The sequence below is a fragment of the Maylandia zebra genome, linkage group LG22 (assembly GCF_041146795.1).
Source record: "Maylandia zebra isolate NMK-2024a linkage group LG22, Mzebra_GT3a, whole genome shotgun sequence".
Lineage (NCBI taxonomy): Eukaryota > Metazoa > Chordata > Actinopteri > Cichliformes > Cichlidae > Maylandia > Maylandia zebra.
In genome coordinates this window covers 7580933-7607642 of record NC_135187.1, presented here as the reverse complement: position 1 = coordinate 7607642, position 26710 = coordinate 7580933, and the positions used below count along the sequence as shown (strand labels likewise).

Here is a 26710-nt window from a genome sequence, read left to right as displayed (position 1 = left end):
ATATCATGTCCTTCTGTTTATCCTGATGTAAAGACCCTGCTGTATGCTGATGACACTGATCTATACCGGGGGTACCATGAGAGAAGACCTCATCAAACAGTCGACATTTTATGAAAATAAAAAGCAGTCCCGATTCATATATGAGACTGTATCAACCCTCCTTTGTACCATGACATTCATATACATATTATGCTGATGTACCCCGGGGCAATGCACGAAGAGAAATAAATAAATAAAACAGAACTGAGCTATGATTGAAGAGAAACCACTTTTATTTTGCAAATAAGGAAAGGAATTTTAGATTTTGGTTTCATGTGATTGATTGCAGGTAAGTGCTTAACACAGCCCTGGTCTAAATGCACAAATGAAAGGAAGACTCTCTCCACAAGGATGACGTTTCGGTGTGGGGTAATCTGATAAGAAAACAAGAGGAGTGACCATTCTGCTTTATATTTCAAAATGCATTTCTGCAGTCACTTGATTTAGTCACGTTACAATATACCTATTGCAAGGCAACGTCCCCATTTATTCCAGCTCTTTAGCAAGTCAGGGGCCATGAGTAAATCAGTTACTGAACCATCACTCCATAGCCAATCTCCAAACTGTAAAAAACAAAAAAGACAAGCAGCGTCAAGCAATGTAAGAAGAATTCAGCTGTAAAAATAAAATCACAACAACAGTCAAGGCACGTATTTACAACAAGCAGGGAGACATTCATTCTTTAGCATAAATGTTCTGCTATAATAACAATTAATTGCATTTTACATTACCCTGACAGCATCAAAGGCGCCAATCCAGGCCGGACCATTGTATCCCATTTCATTCATGAGATTTATTACGAAATCATACTCATCCCATTCATGGATGGAGGCAAGGTTTGCACCAAATGACCGACAATATTCCTGTAAAAGCAGACACATCACAGGCAAACACAGTGCCTCAGACTTCAATGGTAACTGCACGCTTAAGTTACTTTTTAACTATGAAAAATATAATGGATTTCTGAGTAATTTCTGAAGGTCTTCAGTAGAATTATGATGTAACACGGTTACCTCGGCATCTATCCAAGGCCGGGGGATATTAAAGAATCCGAAGCATCGCTCCCAGTGCTCATGAAACTCAGGGGGACAGTTCCCTGGGAAAAGTGCTGGTATTCCATAGACAATAGACTTAATTCAGAGAGTTTCTTTACATTTTATAATTTATATAAGTTATAATTTCTTTTTTATATATAATGAAAAAAATTACACAATTGCCATGGAGGCGAGTCTTTATCCTTCACGCTCACGTCCTCTACCAGAGGCCTAGGAGCTTGAGGGTCCTGCGCAGTATTTTTGCTGTTCCTAGTGCCGCACTGTTTGCTGTTCCTGTTACAGAGATCTTGGATGACATTCCTGTGATCTGCCGGAGTCGCTCGCTCAGTTTGGGGGTCACTGACCGAGGGCTTGGATTACCACGGTGACCACTGTTGCCTTCACCCTTCACATCTTCTCCAGCTACTTTCTCAGCTCTTGGTATTTCTCAAGGTTCTCGTGCTCCTTCTTCTTGATATTGCTAGCACTTTGTATAGCTACATCTAACACCACAGCCATCTTCCTCTGGTTGTTCACCACTACTGAGCCCAGTTGGTTAGCCATCATCAGAGTTTGTCTGCCTGTATCTGGAAGACCCGTGTAATCTTGCTAGCTTCTTGCACCCTGCTGTTATGTGCTGGGTTGCTCAGGGGCTTCTTTACACAGCTGGAGCTTGTGCTCAGAGCTTGTTCCTGTGCTATCAAACCTTTCAGTCCAGCTTGCTGTAGGTTAAGCCCCCCAAAGCCTACCTCGGTACATGAGTGGGAGATATATAACTGAAGTTGCCTGGACTAGCAAGACTCACGTCAGGTGTTGAGGCTACTGGTACAAGGCTATGGCATAAGTGCACAGGGGATGAGAATAGGGAAAAGTTGGAGTCCTACTACATAACAATATACAGGAACATCTGTGCTGAGTATGGCCTAAATGTCCCAAAGAGATACACCCCCTAAGGTGGTTGAGAATGATCCTGTGAGACAAACTGGTTATGGCTAATTAAATGGACATTGTAGTGGTGGACAAGCAGAGCAAGAAGGCCGTAGTGATAGCAACATTAGGAAGAAGGAACATGAGAAGCTTGAGAAATACCTGAGAGAGCTGGTGCAGAAGATCTGCTCCTCGTAGTAATCAGAGCATTTGGTGCAGTGACCCCCAAACTCAGAATGATATCTGAGATTTCTGTATAGAAGAGGAAAGTCTTAGGAGCAGCATGGATACTGTACAGTACCCTGAAGTTCCCAGGCCTCCGGTAGAGGACCCGTGATTGAAGGACAGACAAGTTAAGAAATATTCTCCCTTACCATCAGTCCTGTTTTGCTGAGCAGGGATCAGCTCCAGTGGTGACTCTAGTACAGAACATAACAAGAATGGATCAAATGTAGGTTTTAATGTACATTGTCAGCTTTGCATGTGCAGCAGGACAGTAGAAGTGGCACTGACCTGCAGGGAACACAGTTACTTACACATTTGTACCATTTTCTTCCAGTTGTTATTGCACGAACAAAGCCACAAAACATAGAAAATACTTATCTGGAGAAAAAGTTACCTCTATGTAGCCTCTGTGCTGGCAGTAACTAACTTTGACCTACTTAATGTTAAAGATGCATCACAAGGACTTTTACCTTGCTTCATGTCAGGCACTGGATTTGCTGTGAAAGAGTATTTAGACTGAAGTTAAGCATTTGTCAACAACAAAGTAGTTTATGAAAAGACGTGCATCATATATGTCGCTATGATTTTTTTTCTGTTCAATGGTTTTCTTTGTTGTGATAAGTCTCACCTGTTGTGATGCACAAAGCAACGCTGGCAAAAAGAAGGAAAAATACCCTCATAGCTTGTTTTGGGTGATGGACTGCTGCAAAGAAAATTAATAAATACAAATTCAAACAAACCCAAAGGAAAGAACAGAAAGTTCAGGCACCTGCTTCAGTGAAGTTTAACCTCTCGGCTGAATTCTGGAGTCCTGTGAAATAACAAACTCTTATATACAAGAAGAAACAAGGAAACAATTTTTTACTTATGGTTACTGATTGAATTAGGCACGGTTAAAAAATGACTTAAAATAAATAAATAAATCAATAACTGTTCTGAAGACTCCAAAACAGGTGTTTTGTTCCAAAAAGTGCACACCTGCACCGATGACCAAGCAAATTCATGAAAGTTCTGTAGCGTCTGCAAAGTCTTCACTTCTTGACCACTTCAATAGGTACGCCACTGTCCAACAAATTATGGCCCTAAACACAGAAGTCTTGTAGTTTTGCCTGCGTACATCACTACAGGGGATTTTAAACCCAACAATGCAGATTTGATTGAACAAACCAGCATAATTCAGTATTTCTATGATTGTTTTTAATACTTGGATTAAAGTTTGCAGTCAATGACTGCCTGAAGCCTAGAACTCAGGGACATCACCAAACTCAGTTTCCTCCCTTGAGATGCTGTGTAGAAAGGAATACTTTGAAAACAACTCAACAGGAAGACTCCTGGATATCTATACTTCTAGATAGATGTGTTAGCAACAAAAGGATGCAACATCATGTGATACAAATGAAAATTATCAAAGGGAAAAAGGGGTTTTGTGTTCATTCTGTCTCTACTTGTAAAACCAGATACTGGTCACACTGATAAGGACCTAACACGCTGTGGAGTAACTGTCCGTCTCCTGGACTCTCCTCTATGTGCTGTGCTGGGTGACATAGCAAACCTAGCAATGGGACGTACTTCTGTGAATCCAGAAATTGGACTACTTGCACAACCTCTGTAGGGTACAGCTACCAGTAGTGACAGTAGACTATGCAAAACATGAAAACAACCCCCCAGAGTAGATGAGGAGGGGAAAAAATGTCAGTGGATTCCACCTGTGAAACCATTCCTTTTGGGGGTTGTCTGATTGTTGAACCTCTAGTGGACCAGTTAATTTAATTGACAGCAAAGAAGCTTAAAGTGATTAAAACCCTCTCTGCTACTTAACTGACAAGATCAATATTCGTGAAGCTTAACAGACTTGATGCTGAACTGTGTCCCTTTCATTTTCCCTCTTGGGTGGGGCCCCCAACTTGTGTTTGTGGCCCTTCAAGCCACAGTAGGTCTTTAAGCAAGGAACTGGGGGGGGAAGATACCAAGACACTGAAATTTACTCGCAGACAGAGTCCAATATAATTGTTCACCCTTTAATCAGGGATGTGATTTAAAGTGATGTATTAGGTGACGGTCTACCAAAGTAAGCAGAAGTGAGACATCTCAGTCTGAGGACAAGCTTGTTTCTGCAGGTTTGGCCCACAAAGAGCTCGAGCTGTGGATAAATGTTTTTTAACTTTTAATCCAAGTCACAAACAAGACAACCCACGCTGTGACACAGTTTCATCACTTTATTACAGTAAATGAGTCCATATCGTACGCACACAGAACAGAGACAGACTTGTTTGTTTCTCTCTCCCTCTCCCTCCAGCACTCAGGCTCAGTGGTCTACGGGCCAGAGTGACACTAAAGTAAACAGATTAAATAAAAAATTAACAGATGTGATTTTTGTTTTTTTAAAGGAGGTAATATTAACATCTGAGTTTTCAGAGAATTTAAGAACAATTTCTGAGATTCAGACTTCATGAAACTGTCAGTAATGTACATCCACACACACCTGATAGGTCTGTCGTAACACAGGCGCCCATGTCCACCCTGTTGTGATCGTTAGCAGCGATTCTGAATGCCACACAGCGCATAAACACAAAAATGCCCACATGTTGAGTACTAGCTGGACTCTAACCCAACTAAACACCTGTGAGATCGCTCGACACTTTTCCTCTCGATACTGCACAGTAATCATATTTTGCAAACTGTCACAAGCAAAAAGAGTTCTGTTCCAAAATGAGAATTAATGAGACGCTCGCTCTGATCCCGAGGCGTCAGTTAAGACTGCATTGTCAAACCTGCTGGCATCTGTGTTGTGATGCTCTGGGTAAAAAGCACGAAAATTTTCCGAAACCATAACCAAGCAGTTTATAAACGCATAGATTGAGGCAAGTGAAAGTCAAAAGTGAAAACCTGTTAATCCTGGAAAGTCACCAACACTCCTCCAAGCTCCTTATGACGATGACAACTGGAGCTGTGGTTAAGCCTCAGAGCGCCAACACTGAAGGACACATTTCGTATAATGGGGGAGACACAGAGGCACCTAATAAAGCACCATCATATAACTCAGTAGGACATGTAAATCTCAGGTGCTTTTTAAACCTGCTCCACTTACAAGGCAAGAAATACAGGAAGTACAACCACACATAAAAATAAACAAAAAACACTAAAGAGCTTTATGAACTCTGATAAAAGTTCTTAACTGGAGCTGGAGAAGCTAAGAGTTAACTTTCAACTTTATGCCACAGACTGTAAATAAATGATGGACATAACTCCTGTCAGGTCACCCGTTGGTTAGTGAGGTCATGTTATAAAGCCCCTGAGCAGATATTTTCACTGTCGCCATCTTAGCTTTCTGTAACGAGACATCATAGTGAGGGGGTAGACCCGACTGTGAAATGAAAGAAAAGCAAGATCGCAACTTGTTAACCAATAAGCACCATGTTCAGAGACTTGCAGTAACAACAGACAAGTGGGCGTGTCCAAAAACAAACTACACTTCAAGACGAGTGATTGAAGAGACTGAAACGAAGGATACCAATGACTGACGTGTGAAGAGGTGATAAATACACTGATGGGTCATCTAAGCAACCAGAACCTTGGCTTCGCTTTTCAGAATCAGCGGCTACGTCCATCTTTTATATACAGTCTGTGCTTAACAAACCAAACTCTATGACTGAAATGAGTGAGAGTGGTGCGTTTGAGTTTGAGGAATAAAATAACTACACTGTGCACTGACCTTCACTGAATTGTTATGGGCTGCTTGTACTTTGTACTCTACCCCCTGTGAAGCAGTAACAGGAGCAATTACTTAGCCTAATAATGAAAATGAGTGCATTACTTTATCTGTGCTATAAGGATTAGGCTTGCTGGTGTTCGCCATCTACAGTCAAAAGGTAATGACTACTGTAAATATGACCTGCACAACCTGCAAAGAGATTTTCTTTTGCTTTTTTATGTTTTTCCTCTTTCTGGGAAAAGCTGCAGGAAAAGGACCTGTTGGAGGATTGAATTAGTGCAGGTGGGAGTAAGTGGAACATCCTGTACATAAACAGCTCTTTTAGATATAATCACACTTAAATCAAAAATAAACCCCTTAAGTCTCACTTTAATGGTTTAATGTTCTGGACATTTCACATTTATTGACGTCACTGGCTGGCTTCTCGGGATAGACTCAAACCCAGGATGCTGCTTTTAAATGGCTCAGTCCTTTACAGGCGTCAGATTAGCTGATTATATTCACACTCGGTGAGCTGAGAGAGAGCATTATGGAACAGAACCCTTATAAGAGGCTCATTCAGCAGTCAGTCAGTCCACAGAGGACTAAAGGAGAAACAGGACGAGCTACTAAACAGTTTCACTGGTACACAAGAAAGAGAAGGAGAGAGAAAGATCGTCAACAAACATGAGGAGTGGCTGTTTTGTTTTTTCCTTTTCACTTTTGCAGTATTTACATTTTGGATAGTGAAAAAAATTATTTACAAAAATGCAGGAACTAAGACAGCTTAATGAGGGGAAATAAGATATAAACAACTCTGTAATAAAAGTAAAAAGAGGAACAAATAAAAATCAGTGATATTTACACGTGCGATAAGAGGAGGAGGGGAGTTAGGAAGTAAAATGGCTTCTGAAACCAGCCACATTTGAGTCCTCTCCTCAGGCTTGGTCACAGCTTTTCATTGCGTCAGAAAAGACTGACAGCTCTGCGTGTGAACGCTGTCGACCCGCAGAGTCGATCAAACGTGCTGGTTGGGCTCTTACAGCAGAGAAAGGGGGATGCAGCCGGCTTTAACGCGCCACAAACAAATGAAGCGGCTGGCGGGGAAGAGTGATTCTCCTTGTGTAAAATTAATGTGAACGTGTGGAGCAATTTTAAAAAAAAAAAAAAAAAAAAAAAAAAAAGGTGGGGTGGAGGAAAAGAGCAGGTGGAGGCAATGGTACAATAGTATCAAATATACTATACTACAAACTTTCAAGTGGTCTGTACTGCGTACTAAAAATCAGTATTGTTGGCTGCTCTATTCCTAAAACACTGGCTGTTCAGACTGTAGGTGGGAGTATTCTCAGACACACACACACAGACACACACACACATACACACTCACTCTCTGGGCTCCAACTACTTAAAGAAAAAAAACAAAACAATGCAGTGAGGACAGGAAGAACATCCTCACCATCACGGGGGTTAAATCAGAGTTGGTCCTCAAGAACACAGGAGTACCACACACACACACACACAGACACACACACACACACTCAGCTTAAAGGGATTTCCCTGCTTGCCTACAGATATGCTTCCTCTTACGTCAGCACTGATGAGCTGATAGCCCAGCTCCATTTATCCTCGCACCATCACCACGACTTTAGAGTAACTCCAATCTCATCCAAAGACAACCTTATAAATAAACACGAACTCGCCAGAGCTTTCATTTGTTTCTCTGCTGCCTTTAATCAACAGTGAGACAAATACTCAAGCGCCACATTTCCAAACCAAGGAGGATTTAAAAAAACAAAAAAAACAACCCCAAAAAAGACAAAAACAGCTTTCTGATATCTGGACATGATTTGCATCTAAATCAATTTTTCTGCTAAGTTTTAACTGAAGTTTCGAGGCTTTCATATCCACACAACTACAAAAACCGGATGAGGGACCAATCAGATAATTCTCTGCTTCTTGTTTTTAAGCCATTAAAAGTCTGAATAATTTCAGACTGTAACACCAATTTATATGTTCATATCACTGACTTCATATCACAGAATTGAATCTTAAAAAGGAAGCAAATATGGAAATATAGTAAAGAAATAACTACGTTTTTGGTTTAGTTAAAACAGCAGAACACAGAGCCGTTTCCAGAGAAGGCTGAAATTCAAACATGTCTTTGGGGAAGGTTGAAAGTTTTCCTTTTCTGCTTGCTTAAAGAAAAGACTTTTTTTTTTTTTTTTAAATATAAAGTCTCCACCTCCACTTGCACATTATGGGGAACTTTTGCAATCTTCTTTCACAACACTGATCTAAGACTAAAAGTACTGTCTGAACCTTTTCCTGACATTTCATGATCAGGCGAACGCAGCCAAATTACCTGTGAAGAAGGAGAACGAGCAGCCACGCTTCTGTCCAGCCATCTAGAAACATTTCTGAGGAGGCCATTTCTTTTCCCCCAACCCTAATAGGTCTAAAACTATTTTCCTGAAAAGTGATGCCTTCTTTTCGAGTTGCACTTAAGTGCCCTTTCCTACAAATATGCCTCTGTGGCCGACAATGTGGGACCTAATTTTAAAAGTAAAAACATGGTTAAAAACTGAGAAAGGGTCTCAAGCCTCAAAAAAATTAAGACTCCTTCCTTGTTGGGTATATATAGTTTAGTCAGAGAAGCGTTTAGTTCCTTTAGCAGACACACCTGTAAGGATGCTCGTTTCCAACACGAGGCAAACTGACATTTATCTGGCACTGGCCTGTTTTTTTCTTCCATCTGCAGCTAAAACAACAACAGCTGAAGGTTTGATTTGTAACTTAGGTAGAGGACTGGACTAAAATAATGTCAATGTCCCTGCAACTGTTCTCCCATCCTGAGTTAAATTAAAGTCCTACTGTGATGACCTGTGATGAGGGGCCCAGTTCTAGTCTTGTTCAGGCAGCGTGCACTCATTTAAAAACACTGAATAAAAAAATAATCTTAAAAGTGAGGGGGGAAAAACAGGTATATAATGATTTTACCTAGCCAAATAAATAAAAACAAAGAAAACAAAAATGAAAAAAAAATGGTTAACAAAAGCTTATAATACAGAGGACCAGCCCCGACTATTGAACCTTCTAAAACCACCCGAGCAGCAGCGGGACGATTCGGTGTGTGTAACAATCTCCTGTCGTAGTTTCGACCCTGACACCTAAACAACGAAGGGTTTGCTCAGTGGATTTACTGTACAGAAACAGACCATGGAAGAAGATAGCAAAGCAGCATGGTGGACAGCTGTGGACACAGAGTGTGTGTGTGTCTGAGAAAACGTGGTGATGCTTTGCAGGCAGATGGGTGAGAAGCTGCTTCAGATGCTGTTGAGAGATCCTGGTACTGAACTGTGTTGAGATGAATCTGAACCGGTACCATCTGAAGGGGAGAGGAAGAAGAGGCAAAAGGTACAGTGAGCTTTAAATTGAAGCTTTACAGCTTTACAGAGCAGTAAACATCAGACAGTGTAATAGAAAATAATCAGTCTGAAATTTTATGCGTAGTGCTGCCATCTTGTGTCAGGAGAGAAAAAACAAAATAAAAACACCCGCTCCCCCAAACTTTCTATTTCAAACTATTTATGTCAGATTTATGTTTGTTTTTTTTAAATACACAAGGTGACTCTTAAGATCTTCAGAAACTTCTTAAGGCCTTAAAATCAACTTTGCATCTATTTTAAATCTGTACAAAACAGTAGCTTAAGTTTCAATTTGAAAGTCCTAGGCGACTTCCTTCTCGAGTAATTGGATTTACAAACTTTGGTGTCCATGCTGACCGCCCACCCACCCAGCAGGGTGACAACAAAACCATAAGATTTTTACTGCTGAGACGTACAAACAGCATAATATTTTTGAAAGACTTTTGAAGAACTAATTTAAGGCATTTAAACTTAGAGAATTTTGTGCAGCCTGTCTCAATTTTACCAAATGGCCATCATAAACTTTTCAGGTGAATGAGTTTAATTCCCTACAAGGCATTTTAAGGATTTGTATGAACTAAAAATAACAGAGGTGTTCAAATTTATACAAATATACGATGTTGATGGGGACATCAAGGATGGGACTTAAATAAGGTGTGCTTATTAAAATGTTTCCATGAGATATAAAGATGGTTTTCAAAAATATAAAGACAATTTTAAGAGTTTTAATTCTTCAGTGTCTGGATTTAAAAAAATAAAATCAAAAAGGTAAAACATAAAAATATATTTCAGTTTTTTTCCCTCTCAGCTGCTATTGACAGTGTCAGTAAAATTACAATAAGTGTTTCCCACCGTGTGCAGAAGCAGCTGTGTGAGAGCGAGCGTGAGGAGGAATGAGGATTGAGTTCAGCTGAGGCTGGATCGACAGCTCTGCAGAGAATAAAAGGAGAGTTTTTATTTAGCGCTGAGTCATAAGGAGAGCGCAGTGTCATTCAACAGAACAAAAGAGGCATACTGAATTAACCGGAACACCTCAGCAGTCGCAGAACAAACTGACTTTAAAGTCGTGTTACAGACATAGAATCATCATGCAGAGCAGCTACAACTTAGCTGAACAATTAGCAAAGAAAAAAGGGAAGGAAACGAGACTTTAACTCTGCTACCTGTGGTGCTAAAGTTGAAGAGCATCGGCAGTTCTCGTCCACTGGGCAGCCTCGTGTTTGGCTGGCGCAGTTCGTCGAAGAAGGCATGTGCACAGGCCTCTAGCGGGGAGAGGCGTGAGGCTGGCGTGTACTCCAGCAGCCGAGAGCAAAGCGCAATGGCCTCTGGAGGGGTGCGAGGTTTAAACACCTGAGGAAATACGAGAGCTTTTCTTCAAAAGTTCCGACATCAAGCAACATGTTTTGATACTGGCAAGACATTGGTTAAACATACTGGCAAGCTCCATATGCCAGTATGTTTAACCAGTGTCATGCAATGCAGGGTTTCTTCCATTCTGGAAGTTAACCCAAAGTTAACCCAAAATGACAGACAGTCATTTCTATGCAGGAGTTCTGCATCTACAAAGGCAACAGCAGGCAGCTTTTGAAGTAGAGCCAGCTGCTTTGCAGTAAATTTACAAGGGATTCTTCTCTTGGCTGCATGCTGAGTATATACTTTTTGTATATCTCAGTTAATCAAACATTAAAAACACCTCAAGTCCATGTGGCCTCATCCTCACAACCACAGGATTTCTCTTTTTTACTCTAATAAACTTGTGCACCTAAAAGAGGTTTTCTACTCTCCTCCTCCTTAGGTCCTTTTTTTAAGGGAAAAGATAAATTATAGGGCTTTAAAATTCAATAAACCTACCAATAAAGATGAGCCTAATGATTGCTTCTGAGTGGCAGCACTTTATGGTTGCACTGGAAGCAGCAGTCGGTACATCAACAAAAATGATGTCCTAGCTGTAGGTGCCCCGTGCTTTGGTATCTCAGTTTTTCTAACCTGGTGCCATGTCTACGAGTGTGTTACAGCTCTACAGCAACATATAGCAATGCACACAGAGAGAAGCTGCAACAGCTGGAAAATATGAGACATGCTGGAGAAAACCTCTGTGACTGCTTCATTTCCTGTTTTGACTTCTTCTGCACCAGCGCTGGTGAAAAGGTTGCAACACCTACTGTTTTGGAGAAAACTAGCAAGTCCAGAGTGCCACAAACACCAATGTAAATATTCCCAGGGCTGTGACGATGTCATGCATACCATTGCAGTAACCATAAAGGAGGCTTACAGAGGACGTTGGGCACCAAACTGAACGAGACTTCACTTGAAAATACACTTAATGACACCAAAGACCAAATGACTCCTATCCCTGCTACACTACAGTAGCTACCAGTTAAGATACAGAAATGACTTTAAACTTTTAAATGTAAAGCATTTCATGGGCTCGCCGACTATATTACACATCAACTCCCCTTCAAAAACTGAGTCACTGCCCAAGTTCCTCGGGTCAGACTAAAGGAAATTTAGACACCTTGCAGTTGAGGAACTGTTTTGCAAAAGAACCGAGGTTAGCAAATTCTGCATCTACTTTTAAATCATTTCCTAAAACTTACTTTTGCAGAAATGATTCATTTTGTCTGAAAAAGTATAAAAGCTGTAACTGCTGGTTTTGCCATTTTCTTTTTAACATTATGAACAACAATACTTCATTTTTTGGGACTGTTACTTGACATCTAAGTCAGTGCCATCAATATAATTAACAAGAAACTACCAACATAACATTTTTCATTTACTTGATGAAACTGTGATAACTTTTATTTCTCACTTCAGACAAAAGATCGGTCTTATTCACAGTGCACCTGCTTCCAGAGAGCATAGACCTGGAGAAAACTGACTGTGCTGCTGTTATTCGTCCTCAGGTGTTATTTACCTTGGTCCAAGGATGCGCTTTGATCTGAGGGAACTTGAATTCTGTGTAGTTTGGATTCATCTCTCGAATTTGTTCCCTTGTTGGTGTTCCTAACACCTGAGAACAGAAGAGGAGGATAAGACATTTACTTCAAACAGAGTGTTTGCAAGACTACATTTTAATAGTATAAATGGTGCAGAAAGACTTAAATGAAAAAACAAAACAACAAACAAACAAACAAACAACTCACTTTGATAATCTCCACTAGCTGATCCACTCCACTGTCGCCGGGGAATATGGGCTGTCCGAGCAGCAGCTCTGCCAGTACGCAGCCAGCTGACCAGATGTCGATGTTTGCTGTGTAGTCTGTGGCGCCAAAAATCAGCTCTGGGGCGCGGTAGTACCGTGAGCAGATATACGACACATTTGGTTCACCCCGGATAAGCTGCTTTGCGCTGAAGGAAGCACAAGAATCACGTTAAATGGTAACAAAGACGGCAGGAAAAAAAGAAAGATAGGAGATCAATATATACCAAACGACTCCCTACTGAGCACTCAGTTGTCTGGAAAATAGTGACACTATTCCTGGAAGATGCCTCTGTGTGCAGATAGTAAGAGGGTCGGAAGTTTTTATATTTCCCTGAGCATCAAAGAGAAATATAGACTCTGAGGACTAACTTCTTTCCTTTACCTTCCCCTTCTGTCAGCAAGCAAAATTTGAAAACAATTTTTATGATATACAAACATTCATAAAGCAATATAATCTTAAAAGAGTACTTGATGACTTTTATAAAATTTGCAATCAGGCATTTGCTGTTTTGAATTATAGTTTATTTCTATCAGACAGATTAACACAACTGGGCAGAGCAAGATTAACACTTTATTACACACAATATGAGTCCTTTCATTTAACAACGTCTTAATTTAACTAATTAAACATTGTAATTAAAGTCTGATCTTCAACCAAATGCCTGATCATCATCTGCAGATACTGAAGAAGAGATCAGTAATGCAGCTTGAGTGCAGGAGAAAGGCTATTGGGAGAGACGTGTGTGCTTGTGAAACAGAAAAATAAGCATTTGAATAAAAAAAAAAAAAAAATACTACCAAAAATAAAAACAGAGCCGTGTTCCTGACGCTAAACTTGAGTTTTTGCCAGCTGTCATTTCTGGATCTAATATAAGACGCATGAAACCATACATCACTGTTTAATACTTCACACTCTGTACAGGGCTTTTCTCAGCACACGTTTACAGCAGCTGTGTTACTTTCTGCTTGTTTTATGGTTAACTTTTTTGTATTTTTACAACATTACTCTTTGCTTTTCCTTTGTGAAGTATAATGCTCTAATAGCCATTGACGTGTCCTCGTTTCCAATTAATCACATGCAGCAAACTCCAAGTCTTTCACATGAATGTGCTCATAGCTAGATTAGATGAGTTGAATTGAGGTGACAACCACCTTCATTACCCTGTTCAGACTGTTTGCAGTCCTATGCATGTTGAACTTGATTCACAGAACAGAATCTAAGTGTTAAGCATTAGAAATGCTGTTATTCTTCCCATATTAGATTTCAGAAAAAATATATATACTTAAAAGGCAGATAAACGTAATCCTGCTACTACTGTTAAATTAAGTTCTGATTTGTGTGGAAATTTTTTTGGTTTAGCTTACCTGCCAAAGTCACACAGCTTTAGGACGGCAGTTTCTGGGTCGACGAGCAGGTTTTGGGGCTTGATGTCTCTGTGACACACACCTTGGGAATGGATATAAGCCAGACTGCGAAACAACTGGTACATGTACACCTGTTGGAGGTCAACACAAAATACAAAAATCAGACAACATAGAAATAATTTATTAAGAGGCATAAATAGCATAAAGCTTGGTATTTGTACTGGAGACCTGAGGAGATTCTTGAAAACAAGAAGGAAATTCTGAACTTTACAATGTTTGAAGTTTTTGGAGAATAAAAACTTCAACAGAAAAATACTGTGACTTGGACAACATGGAAATGTTTTGGAAGGAAATTAGGGGCAGAATTACCTTCACATATATGATAGGAATAATGCTCTTGGCCTTGTTAAAATGCCTGGCAACCCTGTAGACCGTCTCGGGGACAAAGTCCAGCACGAGGTTGAGGTACACTTCATCCTTCTGCAAAGGATGGAGGGATTGACACAAAGGTAACTGTAGTTAAAGCATTTATGGTTTAAGACAGCTAAGCAAACAGACAGACAAGCCTGGCATGACCTCGCACGCTGATACAAAACATTTCCAGTAAGTTACTTCTGCAACATTAAATCAGATTCTATATTTATCAGTAAAAGAAACTAATTTCTTCCCCTTTTTAGGGTTGGGTTATTTTTTTAATGCTATATCTGAGCATCTGTATATGTATTATGGACATGCACCATTTCCTTTTATTTATAGTTTCGACATACTGAAACTACTGGGAGTTTAGAGAGGTTTAATTATTTTATGTCTATTTTTTTTTATAAACCATAGCTTAACTTATGTTAGTTTTGTTTCACCATCTCTTCTTTCAGCTCTCTTTAGAGTAGTCTGTACCATGACCCTTTTGTTTTTTTTACCTTCTCGCCACTAGAGTAGAAGAAATAACGTAATCGGACAATGTTGCAGTGGTCCAACTTCCTCATGATCTGTAGTTCCCGATTCTGTACAAACAGACACATGAGTCAATGAGGGAAACCAAGTAAACAAAGTGATCACGAAAACTATTAACAAGGAGGGTGAGGGGGGTGCCATTGATAAGATTATTACAGAAACTAAATTACACGCCTACCTTGAACCTCTTATCCTGCAGAACCTTTTTGATGGCCACCATCTCCTGTGTGTCGATGAGGCGAGCTTGGTACACCACACCAAACGACCCATTCCCAATGACCTGCAAGGTTTTAACAGAACAGGAGAGTCAGACTGAAGGACAGCCCATCAGGTGATCAACCACAAACATTTATTTAATTTCCTGAAAGCTGCAGCTGCTGGTGTTTCCATTCTTTTAACAGTAATAAATTGGCTCTATCCATCTTTGACTGATAGTCTGTTTTTTTCTGAAAGTCTTTTTCAAGCCTACAGCGCATATGATGACTCTTCAGTGGAGATCTGTCACTCTAACAACCACAAAATTTAAATTATAAAATAGCAACTTATGTATTTAAATCCAAACAATCTTCCTTTTTTGTTAATCCTACCTCAGCCTATTCTTATAAAACTAATGAAGTAGTTTCTCATGCCTAAACCTAACGATTTATGGTGTCCAACCAAATTCCATTAGTAATCTAACAGAAGTGTTAAGGGTCTCATGCGGGACTTCTGTGAAATGATAACTATGTGGACATATGTAGAAAATTTGTTTATAAAAATAAATAAGAGGGGAAATTAATGATCAAGAAAATGTTTTAATAGATTAAATCTTGTGACTGTTTCACAAAAGATAGATGGATAGTCAGACATGAGCACAGAAACAGTACATGAATAAATCAAAATTCTTTGGCAATTTTCCCATTTAAATCCTTTGGTATTAAAATTACAGGTATTAAAAATGGCGATTAAGCACATTGAGATGTTTGTAGTCAGATTTTATTTCTGCTTAAGACTCTTGCCAAATTATACAAATATAATGATAACGTTCCACTGCTGCAGGCATCAGACAAGTTAAGTATTTCTGATAAGCCTAAACGACGATTTTATTGGCTTTGTGATAAAAGTGTGATAAATCTGAATTTACACACACCTACAGAGCCATTAAGTAATCTTAAAAGTGATAACAGCCTGGCTCTGTGCAACACTCTTCTTTATGTAGTTTCAGGCTACAGTTGACACAGTTATGTCATTTTTTCCAAAGACACAAGCAAAAGAATGTGCGCCTTTAAAATCATGCATTTTTATGGCTTGGCAGAATAATTATGGAAATATCAGCATTGACCAATACCCTTATTAATTCCACATGCAGTGATTAAAGTTTCAAATAACGTTTGACTTATCCCTGTGAGCCAAAAGCTCAGGATTCAGATTGTTCCACTGGTAGCTCTATAGGATGGGTGTCAAACTCCAGTCCTTGAGGGCCAGTGTTCTGAAACTTCATGCTGAGGTGGTGATGTTACAGTAGCTCATGAGTGAATGAACATGGTGCAATTAAAGTACTTTTAGGAGTACATTTTTCCAAACACATGTATTTTAATTTACTTGAGTTAGGTTAGGGGTTGCCACCTCAGCATGCAGTTCTATAGTCTTGCTAATGACCTACTTATTTTATTCCGTTGTGTTGCAGCTGGACACGTTTAAAAGTTTCAGGACACTGGCCCTCAAGGACTAAAACCTGTGACGTTTAAAAACTCATGAAAACTAACTCATCAAAAACTAATCACGAGAATCCAATAAAAATATAAAGTTGGAAATAAGAATGACAGATCCCATTTAACGTCTTTAACGCCCTTGTCATACCAAACGAGGGCAGTTTTTGCTGAGATTACATACAAAGTTTATGCACGATTTGGTTTGCCAAAAATTTCTGTTAGACAATAAGAAAAGTGGCAATAATGCGTCTGTGTGGGTTGAAAATATTTCAGCTTCAGTGAAAAATCTGCTTGATGCTGTATCATGATGACCCATCAGCTGAAACTCTCCTACAGACTGGATGTTTTGGTGGCGTCACCAACAATGACAAATGGAGGACAAGCGCACTGTACTCGCCAACTGTTTGATTCAACTTCAGTTTCTCATTGTTACAAACTACATAAACTATAAATTCATTTTGCTCTTGGAGAAAAGGGGGGGGAAAAACCTGGATGCTACTAAGAACCAATCAGAAGTCCTTAAAAGTGGTTTGATTTTGATACATTTTCTTTTAGTTTCAAGAAAACTGAAATTGTGTTGTTCTGATTTTTAAAAATCCAAAAGAAACCAAAGAAGACGTATAAGCATTTGGTTCTGCACAAGTGTGTTTGGTCTCTACTTGCTACATAGACTGGGGGCTTTACATGTGCTGTTCACAACTGTGCGTTTAATATGCAGCAACTAAGTAAAACCATCCTCAACAGACAAAACAAAAATGAGGAGAAGACTTGGAAAAAGAAAGTTGTAATTTCATAGAGCTTCAGTTTTTCTTTCTTTCTCACCTTGATGTCAGTGTAGGAGACTTCCTGTGGGCGGTCTGGTCCCTGACCCGGTGTGGCCACGACTGTTGTCACCTTCCCGCTGTCTCCTAGGAAACAAGCAGGAAGAGGCATGTTAAAAATTGTAGGTATAGTGCGGTTAACTGTGCTGCAGACCACAGAACAGTTATAAGGAGGTTTTAAATGTCCTGTCATCCCTCTGGCTCATTTCTATGAGACTTAAAGAAATGAAAGACCTTTAGGATACAAACTAAACAGCACTCCTGACATTCAACTGACTGCCAACAGCCTTTACATCTGGGCTGTCTCTCCACTGGCCGGGTGATTATTTAGGTTAATGACAGCCTGTGAATGATTGTCAACTTTACAAAACCCTCCAAGGAAGAAGGAGCGAAAGACAGAGTTCATATTCAAGACGCTGTGACTAATTAAAGTGGGAATGGACCCAAAAATAGGCCAGCCACTTTCTTTGTCTTCATAAATTTTTTTTAAGTCATAACAGCCTAACATAAAAGGATTATTTTTGTAGCATCATCAGCCATATATTAGCCTCCAGTATAATGGGAAGACTGTGGCATTTCACTCAATTATTGTTTAACTGAAATGGAGGAAATATACTTTTCTGCCATTAACATTTTCACACGTGAGCCTCAGATTGAGGTTCAATTACCCAGACATCTAACCTACCCGAATAGTTCAATCATTAAGGTGGTGACTTTGGTTTGCACACATGATTTCATGTTTTTCCCATCACCTCGTTTCCTGTCAGCTAGATGTTCGCTCACTAAAGCCCGTTTTTTTCACTAGCACTTACTTCACTCGACTGTTTTTAGGTTTTTCCATTAGGTGGTAGTACAACCTGGTACCAGGTACTTTTTTAGTACCTACTCGAACGGATTTCCAAGTGAGCCGAGTCGAGCCGAAAATGTGCCATCAACAGACTGCACGCCACTGATTGGCCAGGGAGTGACGTCAGTCAATGAGTCATGAGGGCAACTTTCAGGAATAAAACCAGTCATTTGTGGAAACCTGGAAATGATGAAAATGGCTACGCACAAGTGCCCTCCATTTTTGTGTTTGTTTTGCATAAAAATGTCACAGGACCTTGCTATAATACCACCACCCACATTGAGGTAGTAATCAATTATAATGGAAAACAATCGAAACTCAGTAGAGTCACGTTGAGTAGGTGCTGGTGGAAAAGAGGCTATTTTTTGCATGTAAAAATAATCCTGAGAACAGAAATCCTGCATACGTGGCTGAAACCGTGACTCTCTCTCAGGTCAAAGCTGGTCGAGGTGTGAAAGCAAAAACTGAATCACAGACCGAAGGACGGTGACATTCTTCCGATGAGCCCCAGTCTCTTACAAAGAAAGAAATATCAGAATACTGCAAAAAGAAATTAAATGCATGGGTTGTTCTCTATCAGATAAGGCATGCCTTGGAGTTGAGAAAAGTGTAAAGCATCTCCAACATCGGCCCAATTTCCTTTCACATCTATTTTTTACCAACAAGGTTTCTAAGTGTCAAAATGTTTGATAAATTAGCATGTACACTTCAATCAATCATCATCAACACCACCACCACAAACAAACAGATAAAAGTAAAAAAAAAAAAAAAAAAAGGGGGGGGGGATACAAACACACAAAACGTTTCCTCAACAGTCCAAGTAGAATCATAGTTTAGAAGTACTAATTCTCATAGGAAGATATGCCTCGTGCAGAAAAGTCACTGTCTTGTATATGAAAATTTGGGAATCATCTGTTGTTCCTGTCAACTAGTTCTGAAATTTCCAGTACAGACCAAAGTAGTTTTGGGTTTCCACCAAATGAAAATCACCAATACTGTGTTTTCAGTGGGGTTTACTAAACTCAAGATTAAAAATGTCATTTTTGTTTGGCAAATTGACGGGTCTTAGTTTTGAGTATATGTGGATCAATCATGCCTTTATGCAATACCCTTAAAGACTCATTTGAGCCTGGAAAAACCTCGAATAAACTGCATCAGCAGGTTTCCCAGACATGGATTAGCCCTAGGCCCAGTCTAAACGAAAAACTCAATGAAAACCTGTGTTGACGGTCTGCGATTAGGCTTAATCTATGTCTGAACCTTGATCCGATTCCCATTTCTCTGTGTGGCCATTGGTTAAACTTAATATGACAACCCTGCTTTAACTTTAAATTTAATTTTCCTGTGTTATCTGTGCAGTCTAAATAATGGGGCAACACTGTCATGTAGCTATGATGGTTCTGTGTCACTACCACTCTATGTCCACACACTTAATGCTCTGTTTACCAAACAAGACAATGCACTTATTGATATTGTTCTCGTTCACACAGAACTGCATACCCTAGTGTTCCTGCATGTCTGTGTCCACACAGCAAACTGTCCTGGTTATCCAAATGACACGATGGCAGTATCTGTTACAGCTGAAACCGTGAGGCCTGCAGCGTGACCGTGTCAGTGGGTTCCCTACCTCATTGACTGGGTTCAAGCTCTGAACCCTGATGAACACACTCACTTGTCCAGGTTAAAAGTAGGGCAACTGTCTTAGATGCTGCTCCCCCCTTCTGCTGCTGTTTATTTTTTATAGCATGAAAAATAATTTCCACGGGCTTGTAACTTGCTCGAGGCTGTTAATCTATCACGATAAAGATGAAGCCTTTTCTCAGTCTTCGTCAGAGTTCCTGATTTATCACCGCTTCACGGTTCAGTGTTTTCCTACCAGCGCTGCATTGTGTGTCACCGCTTGGCTTCCTGTCTTTCACCTGACATTCACAGACGGGAAACACGCGTCTCCAGGAGGAAATAATCCCTGCATGCATGCCATTATTCAAACTCTGTCACACCAACACCAATTCAGCTGCAGTTTTTTTTTTTTTTTTTTAAAAGGCTGATACATTGTAGCCAGATCAAAAAATGCGTGTTGCATCTACTCCTCCTAACCTCCAAGTCAAATTAATAATGACCTCAGCTGAACATTTATCTCCCACTGGGATATTTCTAATCAAAAAATGTTTCTTAACAGGAATTTGGTTGTATATTTATACGTTGTATTTTACTGCAAGTGGCTCATTGTTGTGGCAAGGAAAATGAACACTTGCATGCAAGTCCCGACAATAAACACTCTGATTTTATTGTAATTTCCCACCCATAATCGCTATATATGATAATAGACCTAGAACAAGATTTACTGCTGCAGAACTCTTGATTTTGAATGTTTCTCTGCAAATATTTTAAATACGACACATCTAAAAACCATGTGTTTGTTTAGACTTGCTCTGAAACAGAAGCACAACAGAGGATAAAAGGCTGGTGTTAAAATAATAAGGGCACACTGTACCCACCTTAAGTGTTCCTTTTCTAGTATTACTGACGCAAATAGATTTAGTAATGTAGTTGGTAATGGTGCATCACAACAAGTTTCCCCTCATGTTACTTGCGGAAATAGAGTTGTGCTAGAAACCTACAAATATCTGCAGCCAGTGGAAAAGTAAGCTGGAATCAAAACATATTGTCAGCATTAACCACCGAGTGTTAAGCTTCTATTCAGTTCTCTCCTTTTTTTCCTGTCTGTCTGAAAACCCAACGTGAACCATTCATCTCCAGCTGCTTTTAAATGCCATCAATAAGCTTGCCCCTCGTTCCTTTTTGAAAATTTTTACACCACAGTTGAAACAGAACTTGAGTAAACAAGGATTCATATGCACACAGAAAACCATTCACTCACTGTGCATCGCTTTGAAACTGATGATGATCACTTGTGGAAATCACAAGGTCCATCTTGTCTAGTAAGCCTCTACCTTATTTACCACTAGGTCTTATGACAAATATGACATTTGACACTTTCACTGGTAGCCCCTTCAGTCATTTGCTGCAAGTTGAGAAAAGTTTATCTCAGGTCCCGCCCACTTTTGCGTTGCCAAATATGTACATTCTGTGATCTCTGGTCACTACAGTGCAGCAAATCACTTCTGGTGTGGACACAGTTTAATTGAATGGAAGATAATTTCACACCTTTTAAACTTTGAAAACAAAATGTAAATACATTGAAGTCCCATACAGAATAAAATGGGCACCATAAATAAGCGTACTTGGTCATTTATAAGCCAAATAATTTAGTCAGCTGAGGGTTACACTATGCAAGAAGTAGTCTGAATTGCCACACTTAAGCAGCAGGTTTCTGTGTTAATATCTTTACACACAAGAAACAAACTGCACTTAGATGAACTCCACACTTTAAAGCAAAGTAGTTCAAGAGAATTAAGTTTACCTTATTAATATGCAGTTTAATGCAGCAGCATCTTCCAAAAAATCTAACCAGGGCATCTGCTCTGTGGGGAGAACTGCTGGTGGAAGAAAGAGGCTTCTATTGTTTTAGAGTATAGCACTCATGTTATGTTTAACATGTCCATAAAAAAACAAACAAACCAAAAAACAAACATGTCCACTTCCCGGTACACTGAGGTTACATCTGTGAGTAAACTGTAAGCTGATTTACATCAACTTTACATAAAATCAATGTAGCTGTTACCAACCTTGTGATACCCTCAAGCCTGAGGTGATCACATGATTGTATCAGAAACGCCTCTGCAGTGTTTCACAGAAGAGATAGTGACTCAACACACATTTCCTACTTTATCAAACTGACAGTCTGACACTGAGCTGTCCGTTTTCTAAAGCTTGTCCAGGTCACAGGTAGAGTGACCTAATCCTAACAAAATAAATATTTGTGTGGATCAGATTAAAAAAAAATGTTTTAAATGTTTGTTACTGGGAATTATGCACTCGTTTATTAACAACATTAGTATTTAACAATGTTTCAAAGGGTAGAAACACGCATGAATGCTGTTGAATAAGTTAACAGACTTATTCAACAGCAAGGCCTATTCTAAGCCAGGAAACACCTGCTACAGTTAAAAGACAGCCTGAAATACTGACATTGTTAACCTACACAAAAGCTTCACAGTTACAGGTGTGGCATCATTCGTGTGAAGGACAAACATCCAGGATTTAATTTAATTGCATTTTTCCCCAACTTGCTTGCTAAGAATAAGCAGTAAGCATAAATGAAAATAGATAACTCTTTCTCAGTTTTACCGATGGATAAACACATTTCAAAAATCACAACTTTTACTTGGAAGGCGAACGGTCTCTTGCCCCTGACTTGTGTCCTACATGTTCAACCTCCACTGTACAGGTATGATGCTCTGAATTTTATATATTGCATTGCAAAAGTCAAGCCCTCATATCATTCATCCAGCATTGACATCGGATTTCCATGAGCACGAAACTAGAAGTTAGATCCTCAACTGTATTTTGCATTATAAAACTTCAAACACTGCAAAGGAATTACACTTTATGCATGAAGCAGACCTGAGATAAATCCTGGTGCTGCTCACAGACCATACAAAAAAAACAAAACAAAACAGGAAAAGAGAACATCTTCCTGGATGCAGCGGTGACAGCAGCCGACAAGGTAATTATACAACGATGTGAAGAAATGTTCTGCTTCATGGAAGCAGGACCTGTTTCCTCTTTTGAATAGAAAAACTCTACAATACACATACACACACAAAAAAATTTAATTCACTGTCAAGCATCCCATAATATTAGCATCAATTCTGATGCTGGTACTCTAATTTCCAAGAGAGAAATATTTTAGTGATTATATAAGTATTAATAACAGCGTATTTCAGCAAAAATGTAATCATAGAGGATTACTGTACACAGCATGTCTTTAGTCCTCCTCCTTCACTTCAAAGACATGTCAGGGCTTGTCAGCTCAGGAGGTACATTCACACAGGGCCTTAATGCAGAAAACTAAGGTTTTCAGGACATCTCCACACCAATTAAAACTATTTTGGCAGGTAACCAGGTGGGTAAGCAACCTGTTATTTAATCTAAGCTATAAGGAGGTGCATTTTTCTTCATTGTTTAATACACAGTGAGGTAAAAATGTCATCTTTAAGAGTTACCAACAACAAGTACCATATTCAGAGCAAAGGACTGAAATTAGACCAATACCGGTATTTTATAACATCAAGGAAATGCCTCAACATTACATGTTTTCCAGTCTTTATACAGACAGATCCATTGAAAAACAAGCCAACGCGTTAGAGATTTAGTTGTGGACTTTGACTCAGGCTACACACTAGCCCGGATAGATTTGAAAACAGCGTTTTCGTCTGAAAAACGCTCGGAGTCCACAGTAGCGTTTTCAGTCATTTTCACAGAGTTGTGCGTCCACATTGAAACGGCAGAAAACGCCTACGTTCCAGTACCGCGCATGCGTGAAGCGCAAGAAGATTCGGCCTGCCTCATTTCTGTCAGCCGTTTATTTACTTTCCGGCTCGTTGAAATGTCGCGGCAAAATGTCGAGGAAAAGCACCGAGTTTTTCAAATGGACTAACAATGAGGTGGAGATGTTGCTGCAAGTAACACAAAAGTACAAAGTTGCAAAAGCGAGTGAGAATTAAAGAATTTGAAGAAAAGCTATCTGGAGCATGTACAAACTGATATTAATGTTTAAAAGGGCTGTCAAAATTGAGAGCAAATAAAACAACTGCTGTATAATGCCCTCCGCTATCTTTGTTTAATTAGTCACATGAGTGCATCACATGACTAAAATGCGTCATCGTTTTCGAAAGTCTGCGTTTTCACTGTCCACACTGCGACGCAAACGCACCGTCTTCAAATGTATTCGTTTTCCAGAGCGTTTTCAAAACGCTGCGTTTTTCCTTGGGGAAAGCGCCATCCGGTGTGGATGGGAGGCCAAAATGGAGAGAAAACGATGTGTTTTCAAAACGCATTAGTGTGGACGGAGCCTCAGAGCTGAACTTTTCTCATGTGAGATTTATCTCCAGATCTGCCATTTATCTCCTTAAAAATGCCACAAAAGTGAAACCATTTCTTTATCTCTCCAAGTGACCAAGCTTTTAAAGCAGGCTTGAAAAATGCTCAGCTATCTAGTCTTTGAAAAAACAGCAGCCTGAGTGCTTATCTGGACAAGATGGATGGTACGCATTAAGGCCCTACACGGTCCTTTGCTGCACAAATCCAGGAGTTTTCCAGCAAAAAACAAAAAAAGTGTTGGCTTTCTACCTAAAGAAAGATCAGCAGGATTATGATTTCAAAGTTGTTGTTTTTTTTTTTTTTTTTTTTTTAAATTCTTGTTAGTGGTGTTTAATGTTTAATGTAGACTTTAGTAAGGCAACACAGATTCTGTGCCTTACATATACTGGAAGAAATTGTGATTATATTTGCAGTCATCACTGCCCCAAAGGTCCATTTTTAGCCAGAAAAAAGCCCTAATGCGTCTTATATGCTCTCAGAGTATACGCCATTATACCAGGTGGGGCAGCTTTTTACTTTTTATGCTTCAAATCACAGGAACAATCACTGAAATAGAAAATCTAAAACCGGCCTCTTCAGCCTGGCTTGTGATTAAGTATGATTTATAGACATAGCTTACCACTTTTTAAATTGGCTTTGCTGTATCTAGTTTTCAAAATGTAATTAATGTTAAATCCCTTTCAAATATTTATCGGGCGTTACCTTCCTGTGTTCCCTTCTCCTTTTGAAAAGGCATGTATAGTTTAAAATAAATAAAATAAGTTATTGTATTTTATTCTGTTTGGTTTTATAATTTACTCTCTACTTTTTTTATTTCATTTGTTTTATTATTTTTTTTATAGGCTTGTCAGTCATCTGTGAAGCACTACAATTCAACTTTGCATTGACTAAGCTCCATGTCCAAGTTTAATTTTAATCCCCCAAATCACTTCATTCCCTCACGTGTCAACGTTGCTCCGGGTTCACTGTGGTCTGCTGGGAGTGAGGCTGGCTATACAATTAAGCATATCAGAGGTTTAGGTGTTTTTTTTAAATTTTTTATTATTATTTCTGATGAACAAAAATGGATTAAAGTATTTTTACCCAACTTACAAAAAGAACTTGTTTAAAAAAATAAAAATAAATAAATATCACAGTCCTGGTGATATATTCAGGAAAATCCTACTGACAGAAATTCTGCCTCCAGGTATAGCTTGCAGGTTGCTCAAACATGACAAAAAAAACACCTGATCAACCATTCAAAAGAGTATCTTTAAATTGCCAAAGGCAACATTTGATAGGACATCAGTCTGTGTTGTTCTGCTGCAGAGAAACTAGGGGTCACATGGCTTTGAACTGGAGATGACCTCCCTTTTGGGCTCTAATATCAAGAGACGCGGCAGTGGCTGCAAATGGATGATAAGGTTTGGATTAACACACACACATAGATCTCTGCTTACACCCGCTACTACAGTGATAAAAGGGCATACTATTATTTCTCCTCAGACTGAGGAAACCCACTCCTTGGGCTCTGCTGTTGGACGTGGATCACTTGCATCCTCCAGGCGTCGGCCACCTGCTGCTAAGCTTCTTTTTTTAACACTACCCCGCAGGTGACCTTGGTGAATATGCAACTTTTCCGCCCTGACCCTCCACCAGTGGATTCAGACTGTTAGCTAATGGCACTCTCAGCTACACCTACAAAAGACCCTTCAATTGAGCACTCAACTTGGGGTATTACAGTCTAGCTTGGTCACAAAGAACAACGGAGCTGATTTAACAGCTCAGCAGCCACAATGACCACAATAAAAAAATCCAACCCACTTGCAGCTTTTAAACACATATTAGTTAGTTACTTCAAATCTTTAATGTGCTTTAGTTTTGCTCGATTAAAATGATGGCATGTGAAACAGTCTTGACACCAGACGGGGTGAAAAGAGCCATCGGCCGGACAGGGAACTAGTAATGTACAAAACAAGTGGCTAACGTTAGCAGGCTAGTAACCTTGCTAGCCAGTTCGCGGAGAAATAACGACTTTCCTCTGCGCTGTGACACATAACGACGGTGTGTAGTTTTTAGTTTGTAACTTGTAATATGACATATTGATTCAGCACATTCTGATAAGGAGTTAGTAGATAATTACAACTTACTGGCAAGCTTAAGGTTGGAGCATCCTGACGAGCTGCTACCGGAGGCCTGCGAGACCCCGGTCTTTCCTGTGCTGCTCCCCACGGCAGCGGCTGATCCGGCGGACGCAGCAGCGGCTCCTGGAACACCTGGCGGCTCAGCAAACGAGCTGGTCCTGGGCCGCCCGCTGCCGCTCATATCTCTGTGCAGGGGTCAGGGTTGTTGTTTCACCGTTTTTTCAGCTAAACCACTATTACTTATGAACAACCGGCAACGAACAATCACACCAAAGACACACCAAGAAACACCGCTCCCGTTGCCGCCGGCTGTCTGGGCTTATAGCTGTTGCTAGACACCTAGAAACAGACCGCACGCAATGA

The 26710-nt window shown here is 39.8% G+C and overlaps 2 protein-coding genes across 2 annotated transcripts; both read right to left on the bottom strand.

Annotated features, from left to right (window-relative positions):
• Nucleotides 1–249: 249 nt before the first annotated feature.
• Nucleotides 250–5148, bottom strand: LOC101472719 (snaclec macrovipecetin subunit beta). Its single transcript, XM_076879075.1, has 9 exons — nt 5112–5148; nt 2995–3036; nt 2854–2925; nt 2696–2722; nt 2375–2419; nt 1053–1147; nt 771–902; nt 503–602; nt 250–413 (listed from the first exon to the last, which is right to left on the bottom strand). Exons 3-9 carry the CDS (start codon nt 2903–2905, stop codon nt 337–339), a joined length of 528 nt encoding a protein of 175 aa, XP_076735190.1. The 5' UTR covers nt 2906–2925; nt 2995–3036; nt 5112–5148; the 3' UTR covers nt 250–336.
• gsk3aa (glycogen synthase kinase 3 alpha a) lies at nt 4427–26710 on the bottom strand. The gene is made up of 11 exons (XM_012925149.5): nt 26354–26710; nt 17373–17458; nt 15038–15139; nt 14826–14909; nt 14278–14388; nt 13909–14039; nt 12485–12689; nt 12256–12351; nt 10505–10691; nt 10194–10271; nt 4427–9301 (listed from the first exon to the last, which is right to left on the bottom strand). The coding sequence occupies exons 1-11, from the start codon at nt 26526–26528 to the stop codon at nt 9240–9242; spliced, it is 1317 nt and encodes a 438-aa protein (XP_012780603.1). The 5' UTR covers nt 26529–26710; the 3' UTR covers nt 4427–9239.